The following is a 12,496-nucleotide window of genomic DNA, read 5'->3' as shown; positions in this document are numbered from 1 at the left end:
TGTTTCATCTCTTGCATGCAAATATGAATCTAGATGTATAATGGAGAAAAACCATTGAGCGATCGGGGCTCCTGCTGCATACAGATGGATGGATCCTCATCGTTTCTGGAAACCTAAAGCAAAGGCTCAGAGACCTGCTGCTACATCAGTATCTCAATGGTTGACCTTCTGGAGAGTTACACCACCTGTATGAGAAAGGTAACTGAGGCTCGACCACTAAGTGTCTGAGCCTCTCTGGCCTCCTGTGGCATTGACAAGACGGCCACTGCTGCATGAACAGAGAGTATGTTCACACTGTGGGGTGCAGATTAGGCAGGGTTGTGGGGGGGTTCAACTGGTTCCTCCGGTTTAAAAACAAGTCGGATGTTTACAATTGATTGCTGCCTTAAACCAAGCAGGTCTCCCACTTCCTGTCCTTGGTGACATTTCGTTGACTCAGTAGTCCAACAAATATAAAACAGGTTTTACAATATTTGGACATTAAATGGAATGATGGCACAATGTAGAGGTCTATCAATACGGTCTATCTTATACGGTCATTTTAAGTGACATTAGTTCATGACTGACAGGTTAAAATTTTAGTTTTAATAAAAACTGGTGTTATTATTTTCTAATGTAAAAAACAACAGAAAAGCAACATAAACTTCCTCCTAATAACTCGATTGTGACTTCGGGATAAAGAGGAGAGGAACTGTTACAACGACAGGTAAGAAACCATAAGCTAAAGTTCCCTCGGTGATGGCGCTTCACTTCCAGGGTCTTATATTTAGAGGTTATTGGCTGAGACTGAGATTTTACATAAATTCTAAGTCTGCATCTTCTACTTGGGAGATAACGCTAGCTAGCACCAGGCTAATGCTAAGTAACGCTAGCTTAGAGCAGAAGAGGAAGTGGATTCTTTATGTCAACGTGACGAAAAGAGTGAGTGGGAGTTACGTCAGAATGGTTTATAGTGTCTCTACTGTAATGTAGGTTCATTTAAATAGGTTGTGCAAATGTTTGTCAGCCAGGAAACCTGAGGGGGGGGGGGGGGGGGAGCTAGCTAAGAAAGCTAGCTAGATTATCCTGACAATGATGAGTCAGCAGTGTCATAGTTAATTGTTCTGCTGATGCTAATAAATGTGTGCAAGTCTCAACAGATGAGAGGGAAGTGACATAGCCCACTTGTTAGTTAAATTCATTGTTATCAATGTATTTATCCGTAATGTTATTATACTTTTTGTTCGTGCCTTTTGAATGCAGTCTGATGTGTTGTATAACATGAAGGGTCAAAGTCTATAGATATCACATTATTTGAACCATATTAATAAAATATTAGTATTGACCAGCATTTTGTAGAGAGACGTTTTCAGCAAGCTCTTGGGAAAGTGGCAAGGCCCCTACACCACCACCCGACAGGCGGGACCTGTCTCCTGGAAGTTCACCACCCAGAAAAAAGATGAAGGAAGTAGAAGGCTCCAGGGAAAGTTCTGTTGGTAATAGAGATGGACATAGAGGAGGAAGAGGAGACATAGAGGAAGAGGAGAAACAACCTTAAGTCCAAACTGGTACTACCACGCTGGCGCATCTTTCAGGAGAGCAGGCTGCACAGCCCCCTCCAGGGTTTCGAGGAAGCTGCCCTTTCGGCTGCTAGTCAAGGAAGAACCACCCTGGTCGAGCATGTCATTCGCCCAAAGGATGGATGAAAAATATTGAAAATTAATGCAACCTATCTGACATTTTGGAGATTGAAAGTTTTGCAAATTGGTGAGAACAACCACCTTGTTTTGAAAGACAGCAAGACAAGGAGGGACATGGTGTTTGTCCCTCCTACCATGGCGTCAACAGTCCACTGATTGGTCTGGTTGATTCCCAAATCGCTGTTGTTTTTCTCAGGTAACATTTTAAATGTGAGAGGCAGTCAGTAGACTCACTCACTTCACATAGTCACGCAGAGAGGTTCTCCACGGCAGTACTTAGGTAATGTTTTATTTGGTCAAAGGGATTCTGCATGTTTTAAAATGATGGAAAATGCTTCAGTTGTCACACTGTTAACTCTTACAGGTTTAGAGTTTAAATTGGAGTATAAAATTACGCTCTTCTTGTTAACTTTATTGTGGTACTTCATTATTCTGTTGGGAAATATCAGTATCATTGTTGCCATTGTTCTGGATAAAAACCTCCATGAGCCGATGTATATCTTTTTGTGTAACTACTGCATCAATGCTTTGTACGGGACGCTTGGTTTTTACCCCAAATTCTTTGTGGATCTTCTGTCATCTCATGTAATTTCTTATGCTGGATGCATGCTGCAGGGTTTTGTGATACATTCATCGATTTGCTGTGATTTTTCTATCGTGACCCTGATGGCATATGACAGATATTTGGCCATATGTCAACCTTTAACCTACCACTCATTCATGACAAAACAGAGAGTCAGCGTATTTGTGCTTGTCTCGTGGCTCATACCTCTTTTTTGTATGTTTATGAACACAGTAACATTATTAGGATCAAGTTTATGTGGCTCACACGTGAAGAAGATCTACTGCGTTAACTGGATGATATTTACTCTTACCTGCTCGCCACCCGCAGCAAACATTGGAGTCACATATTTTAATCTTCTGTTTTATTTAGCGCATTTTTTGTTTATTATCTGGACTTATGTGTATTTGATAAAAACATGCTTAAGATCCACAGACAACTGGGGGAGGTTTATGCAAACATGTTTGCCGCATTTGATCTCTCTTGCCACTTTTACCATATCTGTCCTTTTAGATATACTGTACATGAGATTTGGGTCACCGAGTTTATCTCAGGATCTCAGTAATTTTATGGCAATGGAGTTTCTTCTTATTCCTCCAGCTGTAAATCCATTTGTGTATGGATTCAAACTTACCAAGATTCGCAACAAATTTGTGAATTTAGTTTATATTAAAAGGAAAGTTTCAAAGTGTCAACCCATGGCTTTTCAAATTAAAAGTGAGCTCTCTGAAACTGTGACATAAACATGGAAAAGAAGTCACTGCTTTTATGTCAAAAAAGGGCAATTATGTGGAAAATAGATTTAATCCTGAACTTTTTTTTTCTTGTTAGTTGAAAGTGTTTAACAGAATGTTGTTGATGTCGAATATATCAGTAATTCTGTGACAGTCTGTTCCTCTTAAAACTGTACAAATGTTTTCAGCAGTAATAAATATTCTCTTATTCTGTCTTCACGTGTTGCAATATGGTGCATTTTTCAACATTTTTCTGTCAAGCATTTAAACTGTTCTGATATTGAGTAAATATTTGTAATTGTCCAATGATCATAGATGGCTACAAACTAAAATAACTGCATGTTATAGAAATCACATTTTATCGGATAAATGATCCACAACTAAATCTTTGTTTGCATTTATCATGTTGGGCTGTTTCACTGTCAACAGGTCTGATACTCCATATGTCAACATAACACATACAGTCAGATGTGTGGACATGCCAATGCTTTTTTTTATCTCCATATTTTTTATGCAGTACTTACATTTCAGAAAGTCAACCATGTTTGTGCTTTAAAACAGATATAGGAAGTTTAAATATGTCACATATTCTAAACATAGAAAGTGAAGCTGAAGGTGAATGATCATTTTCATACTCTCTTTTGCTGTGAACCATGCCCTGCACAGAGACCGGACTCCTGCTCTCTACAGCTGCTTTCAGACATGCAATGACATGCCCCATGAGGCCTTGAGCCATCACTTGTAATCTGTCAAAGTATGAAATGTTCTCTCTAGCTCCTGTCACTCAGCTCGGTCACTTTTATGCAGGTTAGAGCGATCAAGCTGACACAGACTTGACTGAAACCACAAAGTCCGGCTTGCGTAAGCTGCTGGCGGGCTCGAGACTCTGCAAGGCAGGCAGACTGGTAAACTGCACAGACAGAAATTATGTTTTAAACAAGATTGAGAATTAGCTGGTTTAGCTGAGTTGGTCGGACAAGACGAGATTTCACTGTTACAACAAACAGTTATACAGAGTGTGGATCCAGCAGGGACTGAAGATCAGTGCAGAGCAGATATACTGGAAACCATGGGAGCTTGATCCCTGAGGTCGAGCAGGCAGAACAGACGGAGCTGACAGAATGGAGGGGTGTCAGGTAACACAGACAGACTGACAGGCTCTCACAGATGGCATTGAGACAAGCTGTCAGAAATGTCCTGGGATCAATGGGTGACACACCTCCAGCCCAATACCACTTCCACTTTAGATTAACTTGTTCATCTCCCATCCACCATCCAACCAGAAGCCCTATATAGACTTTGTACTCCAACCCTCATCAACACCATAGCGTCCGCTCTGGGGATAAGTCACCTAATTCATAGGACTGCTGCCATTGTGTTCTCCCTCCAATGGGAGTCAAACCACATAGACTATTCTGCTTGTTTAAAATAAATGTAATTTCCTTCATACATTCTAATTTTGCAGGCTGGGCCCCCCTCTAAAGCTGGTTAGGGGTAGTTGGGCCCCCTCGCGCTGCCCGCCACCACCGCCCTCAACTACACCACAATATATAGATAGAAAGCTTGGAGACAGTGCTATGCTTGGAGATGGTGGATTGTTGTTGCTGGAGGCCATCACGTTTACCTTTTAAAGAAGTCCATTGGCTTCTCTTTCAAGTCGGGGTGTTTGGTGTAGAGGTGCCTTTTTAATTTGCATGGCTTCATGCTGTCATTTGCCAGCACCTCGGCACACAAAACACACTGATGGTCGTGCCAGTGATGGTGAAACCAAACTGCAAATAGCTCTCGTCATATTTGCGAAGCTTTGGCTTCTTCGCAACTGGCGCATCGGTTGCCTGACTTTTACGAATCAGAAACTTGTCCATAGTTGTGTTTGTTTGCTGATACAGTGTGTGTGATGTTAATAAAGTTGTAATTGCAACGTCGTGGTCTTGTGAGTGTGTTTGTATGTGTGGCTGTGAGCGACTTGCACACGAATAATGAAAGAGCCATTTTGCCCCCTCTTCCCACAAATTAAATCTGTCTGGAGCCGCAAAACATATTTGATTACACAGGTTATAAAGTTATATATATAGTCATACATTATACATAAAAACTATAGTTTGTTGCATTTATTAAATTATAGAACGACAATAAAACAGACTGTAACAGGTAAAAAAAATATGCCTGTGACAAAAAAGGAAAAACACCAAACTCTTATGAAGAGGAGAACAAAATACATGTGTAGGCCTACTTTGAAATAAATGAAACACAGAACTATGCTTTTTTTGCTCATCTCCAGCTTGGTACTTTTCAACAGATGCTGTGTGCTTGCTCTGGAAATGTCTTTAAACATTACATTTTTTTTGTTTGCTAATTCCTCGCCACATATCAAGCGTTCAGGTAAGCAAATTCATTTGTCCACGCAGAATTAAACTCTAATTTTCCTCACATACTTCTCTTTTTGGGGATTTATCCATGGTTAGTTTACCGAGTCTGGGGGTCTGAAACTGTAGATCAGCGACATGCAGGGAAAAGTGCCGGGACGTAATAGGATGTAACGTATATTTTAGTTGACGAAAAATTTAAACAAAACTTGAGAGCAGGTCAGACTGGAGGTGGACACAGAAACTGAAGCTCGGTACAAACCACTGTGCTAGGCAATGGTTCCTAACAAAACGAACAGTACACAATGTAGACAGGGACAGCACAGAATATAACTCAAGTGCTGGTGTTTTATTTGTTGCAACACGGTGGATGGTTGAAGATGTAAAGGTAGGTGTTAAGGAAAAAAGGGCTTGCTGCAGTTGGAAGACGTTAGCTAGCTAGAAGGCTAGCTCTTGGGGCTATGAGCTTTCGAAAAAAAGACTGTGGAGCAAATTACTCCTTAGATTAGGCTACGAATAGGCCTGCTGCAAGTACAGGAAGTTATACTAAGGAAGGAGTGAGTCTTTAAGCGTACGTGCAACTTGGGTTCAAATTATAACACTCCACGTTTAATTGGTGGATCAGGAACGAATCAGTATTTGATTTGTTTGTGTCAGTCCAGCACCTAGAATTTCGCCACTGAGGGAGCTTTTTTTGTTTTTTTTTCCTGATTGAAAAAACTTTCAGGAAGGATTGCTTTAGTCTTTAGTGTCCTGTCGCGATCAGTTGTAAATCTGGAGACTGACCAATCATCATGAGGGCAAGGACATGGGGAAAATCAGCCCCCATTAGGAAAACCTTAAAAAAGATACGGACCTCTTTGTCTAGAGACAAGTATCAAAGGTTTTTCGCTTGTTAAACTCCATTCGTGCCAGTTAATTGAGAACTACCTTGCAACTGCACTCCAGGTGATTTGTAGCTATTTTTGGTGAAACGGGATAAACAGGAAGTAGATAGCAGGCTCTCCGTAGAGGCTCTCCATAGATGGCCTCTGGTATTACCTTGGTAATTGTTGTGTTCACGGATTGATGATTAGTGATGAAAGGGTTTCCAGACCATTGATTGGTTGGTTTTAATTCCCAGTTTGTACGCGACTGACATCAGAGGAGACACAAAGTGAGACGACGGGAAAGGCTCTGTGTTAATCTTGCAGATATATTACAAAAGGAGGAAAGTCAAGTTTTATTTCTATCTATGATGGCTAATGTCTCTGTGATAACAATATTCTATCTTTCAGGTTTAAATGAAAAAGCCAACAGCAGGTTTATTCTCTTCTTTCTCAGTTTGTTATGTTACTGTGTCATTTTGCTGGTAAATATAACTCTTATTGTGACCATCATCTTGGATAAAAACCTCCATGAACCAATGTATATTCTGCTGTGTGCATTTTGCATGAATGGACTTTATGGAACAACAGGTTTCTTCCCCAAGTTTCTGTGGGATCTGCTCTCTCCTGTTCATGTCATCTCTTATTCTGGATGTCTTCTTCAGGTTCAAGTACTGTACTCGTTTGCCTGCAGTGACCTCTCCATTCTTGCACTTATGGCATATGACAGATATGTGGCTATATGTCAACCACTGCAGTATCACTCTATCATGTCAAAGCAAAGAGTCATGAAGCTAGTGTGTTTCTCCTGGTTAACACCTTTCTGCCTTATAGGTGCAAATATTTGTTTAACATCAAGACTGAAGTTATGCAGCCCGTATATTGCCAGACTCTTCTGTGTGAATTGGCTCATTGTTGCACTTGCTTGTTTTCCAGCTGAAACTATGGTTAACAACATAGCTGCATATATTTTAATAATCTTTTATGTATTTCATGGTATATTTATAGTTTGGTCGTACATTTATATAATTAGAACATGTGTATATTCTATAGAAAACAGGGCAAAGTTCATGCAAACATGTGTGCCACATTTATTCTCTTTGATCACTTTTCTTTTCACGTTACTTTTTGATATTATGAATATACGATTTGAGTTGAAAAACTTACCTCAACACTTTAAAAACTTTGTTGCAATAGAATATCTGGTCATACCTCCACTCATGAATCCTCTCATTTATGGTTTCAAATTGACCAAAATTCGGAACAGACTTCGCGAAATTGTTACTTTAAAAACAAGTTAAGTCTCGGTGTACATTAAGGAAACCTAAAACCCTGTTTGTCTTGCACAAGTTTAAATATGCACTGCTGAACCAGCTGTTATTTTGAATTTAGTTGCATATCTAACTTTTTGTTTTCGGTTGAAATTGGTATTGATGTGTGTAGAAATGTATTTATGCCACTTTTTATTTAGTACTATTGTTAAATCATTTTGTGTAACCATTTTCTGTATGTATATTAGTATGACTCCCATTAAATTAAAAATGTATGTTAATGTACTATAGTCCTTTGTTGAGGCATTATGTTCACATTTCAGTAAATATGTTATAAGGAAACTGTTCTGTTCATTTTGTGGGGGGGTATTAAGATACCTCTTTAACACAGAGGTACCTTGTTAACATTTCTGCTTGAAACATTTTGATTTTGTCAAAAAGCTCCATTCTTGAGTATGTCCTGGCCTTCACCATGATACAGACAATTACAATAGAGTATTCAGGCCTAATATACAGTGACACAATGGCAATCAAATCTGTAACAATATCAGTTACAGACAAAACAAAAGTTTTTACTCCCCACATTGATTATTCCCTGAGATTTACACAGGCAAGATAAAGTGAGATGTGTTATTTCATTGCAGCTTATAGTCACGCTTCACTGTTCAATTCTCCCAAGTCGTTGTGATTGTTGCTATGGAAAACCATGGGGATGTTTATATAATTCCATTTTAATGATTTTAATAATCTGAATAATCTGAGAAATCTGTTGAATAAAGCACATTCTGCCTCTTTGAATACATCCTTTAACATTATACATATTCTGTATAAAAGACAGATTACAAGGTTAAGATCAATAAACGTTATATAAGGTTTTCAAGCCATTAGAGCCAGAATAATGTCACCATGAACATGTGTAATACTTTGGTGATCAGGAAGTCAAATGCGTTCACCCTAAAATTATTTTGTTACTAACAGGAAAATATATCAAAGCTGACCTTGTTTGGTCTCATCACATAAATGAAATAAAGTCAACTTAGATGTTACTGAATATAAAGTCAGCATATATCAACGAACATTCAGGTACAATTTACATTATTATTTAAAGCCAAGAACAGACCAACACTTTTTCCCTGCAGCTTGACACTTCGGTCCCTCTGTTAAATCACATAGAATAAATCTTGGTCTTGGTCTTGGAGTTGATTTAAGACTGAAGATTGGCAAACAAATTTCTAAGATACTATATTTACTCACAGCAATTATTTTTGGTAGGCACTCATTTTAGGTCATTTAACTTGTTGTGCAATAGTAGTAGTAGATTTGACGTTGGCTAATTATTAATAATCATGAACTATGATTATTAAAATAAAAATTATGTATTACAAATTATTAAAAATTATGAAGCTATTTATTAAGAATAGTAAATAATTAATTAGAAATTATATGGTTATCAATTAAGAATAGTTCAATAATTAATGAAAACAATAACATTTATAAATTAAGAATAATACAATCTGTAATTATTACTTATCGTCGCGTTGCACCACCCTGGTGACAGGGACCAATAAGTCAATCTTTAAGGATCAGTCTCAAGTGATAAAAGTTAAATTAATAATCTCAATATTTAATATTAAAGATTACATAATAAACAGTGAAGGGTTTTAAGTTCGAGCACAGGCTATAGTAATCCAGCTGTATTCATATACATATGCACAAACAAATCACAGAATACAAATACTTTAATTACAAAAGGATTTATTAAAAAGGGGGGGGAAATAAAGTTAACGTTATTCAATGATTCTTCATTTAACAAACTCCAATATTTCAAAGATGACAACAGCCTGCAGCAACACTTATCACAATTTAGAAACACATGTAATACTGAGGGTATCTATGTGTGTGTGTGTGTAATCGTGTGTGTCTGCCTGTCTGTGTCTGTGTGTGTGTGTGTGAGTGAGAGTGTGAGAAAGAGAAGGGGAGTGGCGATGGTGTAATGACGCGGCCACGTGGTGACGTAGTCTGGTCGAATTCAAGATGATGTTAAGTTCACATATTTTAAAAATGTAGGTTTACCTAAGTGACGCCACGTTGCGAAAGGCAAAATGGCGGCCGGTCACGGACTTTAAACAAAGGGGTCTTCAGACAAAGAGATTCTGATCTCCTCGTGGTCTTGGCTAGAACCACGTATTTTGAACAAGGGAACCTTAGAACAAGCTCTGATCTCTCAGAGATGTGACCACACTAGTTTAAGGATCAGAGGGTCTGTGTATGTATACGTGAAATGTGTACGAACGTGTGTGTGGGTAGGTTTAGGAAAAGAGAGAGAGAGAGAGATAGGAAAACATGCAAGGGAAAATCCGAGGAGATCTCAATAACACACCGTCAGAAATAATCTTCCGGCGAAGCGGGCAAACCACCTACGTGAGATTTATCTTAACAGATGTAAATCTCCGCACAATATCTCTGACGGTAACACGTTAAACAAAGGAACCTGATGTGACGTCTCGGTTCGCCGCGTTAAACACGACTGAAAACAGACTCTGCGGTTTTCAAACAAACATACACTCTAATAAATGACAAGCTAAGCACTTAAACTATTCTCTGCCCAGACAATAAAGCCTCCTACTTGTTGTTGAGCCTCAGGATACGTGCACGATCGGCAGATTCCCGGAAAACAAGTGAATAATGTTCTCTTATTCTTTTATCATCTTGAATAAAAATCTCCATGAACCAATGTATATTTTGTTGTGTGTATTTTGCATGATTGAAAATACATTTCCTTTCACCGTTATCTGGGTGATACAGGGATATGTCTCCCCCTGGAGGTGTATAAATACAGCACACTCACTAACCTCAAGATCGTTTTTCAGAAATCAAATCCTGAATGACTGCAAACTGAAATCCAGGTTTTCTTTGGAGCAGAGGAACAGACCAACATTATTTCTGACAATGCTTGGCCCTCACAGCCTACTGTGTTGAAGTACATGCAGAAACTTGTGTCATCAGTGTATTCATATTTAAAGATTAGCAACAAATTGATGAGAAACTTCAGTTTAGCTATACTCAGCTGTGTTTAACTCACCAAAAAGAACACACATTTTCTCTAAATATTGGAGGTCACAACCAACGACAAGGACGAAGTGGAGAAGGCCAGACATGAGAAAAACCTGAAAATAAGTTTATTTAAGAAAAGTTAGTTTCAAGTCTCAAAGGTGTAATTTAGATGTGTATGACACCAGTGGCACAACATAAGGGAAATAAGGTATCCATGCTTTGGGCTCAACTATCATAATAGAATGTGAACACCTACATGTAACATAGAGAGTGATATGTAATTCTAGCCAATCATGGATATCCTGTTGGAATGGGTGACGCAAGTAGAGGGAGATAAATGTTGATGCTGTGGGAGACATCTTCAGACTTGGGGGGGGGGGCTGCCAATTGCTCATGATACTCTGTTTGTATATTGTTTCACCCTCTGGTCTCCTTGATGCATCAAGTCTACATTAGAGTCTTCTGCATGTCAACTGCTGCCTGAGTTCTCCTTTCACCAGCTTCCAGAAAACTTCCATCACAGTGCACTGCTGACTTCAGACAAGTTATAATAACAGTGAGATAAGGGGACAGATCCTGTGATAATTATGCAGGTATACAACCCGAGGATAAAAATAGATATTGCACTTGTACTCATGATGGATAATGTCTCTGTGATAACAATATTCTATTTTTCAGGTTTAAGTGAAACGATGAACTACAGGTCTGTCCTCTTCTTTCTCAGTTTGTTATGTTACTGTGTCATTTTGCTGGTAAATATAATTCTTATTGCGACCATCATCTTGGATAAAAACCTCCATGAACCAATGTATATTCTGCTGTGTGCATTTTGCATGAATGGAGTTTATGGCTCAACAGGTTTCTTCCTAAGGTTTTTGTGGGATCTGCTCTCTCCTGTTCATGTCATATCTTACTCTGGATGTATTGTTCAGGGTTTAGTAATTCACTCTTTTGTCAGCAGTGACCTCTCTTTTCTTGCAGTAATGGCCTATGACAGATATTTGGCTATATGTCGACCACTGCAGTATCACTCTATCATGTCAAAGCAAAGAGTGGTGAAGTTAGTGTGTTTCTCCTGGTTAACCCCCCTATGCGTTTTAGGCACAAATTTTTTTCTAACATCAAGACTGAAGTTATGCAGCCCGTATATTGCCAGACTGTTCTGTGTGAATTGGATTATTGTTACACTTGCTTGTTTCCCAGCTGAAACGATGGTAACAACATTGTTGCACATATTTCAATACTGTTTTATGTATTTCATGGTGTATTTATAGTTTGGTCCTACATATATATCATTAGAACATGTGTAAATTCTATAGAAAACAGGGCAAAGTTCATGCAAACATGTGTGCCACATTTATTCTCTTTGATCACTTTTCTTTTCACGGTACTTTTTGATATTATGAATATACGATTTGGTTCAAAGACATTACCTCAATCACTTGAAAACTTTATTGCAGTAGAATTTCTTGTCATACCTCCACTCATGAATCCTCTCATTTATGGTTTCAAATTGACCAAAATTCGGAACAGACTTCACAAGCTGTTACTTTAAAAAACAAGTTAAGTCTTGGTGTACATTAAGGAAACTTAAAATCTTTTTTGTATTGCACATACTTTAAATATGCAGAGCTGATCCAGCTGTTATTTTGCAGTAGTTTCATATCTAAATTTCCATTTTCGGTTGAAATTGGTATTGATGTAGAAATGTATTTATGCCACTTTTTATTTAGTACTATTGTTAAATCATTTCGTGTAACCATTTTCTGTATGTATATTAGTATGACTCCCATTAAATTAAAAATGTATTTTAATGTACTATAGTCCTTTGTTGAGGCATTATGTTCACATTTCAGTAAATATGTTATAAGGAAACTGTTCTGTTCATTTTGTGGGGGGGTATTAAGATACCTCTTTAACACAGAGGTACCTTGTTAACATTTCTGCTTGAAACATTTTGATTT

General features: G+C 38.3%; 3 protein-coding genes across 3 annotated transcripts; all 3 read left to right on the top strand.

Annotated features, from left to right (window-relative positions):
* Positions 1-2,000: 2,000 nt before the first annotated feature.
* On the top strand, positions 2,001-2,984 carry LOC133966998 (olfactory receptor 6E1-like). Its single transcript, XM_062402145.1, has one exon. The coding sequence runs from the start codon at positions 2,001-2,003 to the stop codon at positions 2,982-2,984; it is 984 nt and encodes a 327-aa protein (XP_062258129.1).
* A 3,591-nt stretch (positions 2,985-6,575) lies between these two features.
* LOC133966997 (olfactory receptor 5AR1-like) lies at positions 6,576-7,508 on the top strand. Its single transcript, XM_062402144.1, has one exon. The coding sequence runs from the start codon at positions 6,576-6,578 to the stop codon at positions 7,506-7,508; it is 933 nt and encodes a 310-aa protein (XP_062258128.1).
* Positions 7,509-11,170: 3,662 nt separating this feature from the next.
* Positions 11,171-12,087, top strand: LOC133966995 (olfactory receptor 13F1-like). The gene is given in 2 exon segments (XM_062402143.1): positions 11,171-11,737; positions 11,740-12,087. Coding segments are annotated over 2 exon segments (915 nt in total).
* The last annotated feature ends 409 nt before the right edge of the window (positions 12,088-12,496 follow it).

This window comes from Platichthys flesus, chromosome 13 (assembly GCF_949316205.1).
Source record: "Platichthys flesus chromosome 13, fPlaFle2.1, whole genome shotgun sequence".
Taxonomy (NCBI): Eukaryota; Metazoa; Chordata; class Actinopteri; order Pleuronectiformes; family Pleuronectidae; genus Platichthys; species Platichthys flesus.
This window is presented reverse-complemented; position numbering and strand designations above follow the sequence as displayed.

Excerpts from the sequence above, each read along its gene's own strand:
- LOC133966997 (XM_062402144.1), top strand. The coding sequence starts at position 6,576 with ATGATGGCTAATGTCTCTGTGATAACAATATTCTATCTTTCAGGTTTA.
- LOC133966998 (XM_062402145.1), top strand. The coding sequence starts at position 2,001 with ATGATGGAAAATGCTTCAGTTGTCACACTGTTAACTCTTACAGGTTTA.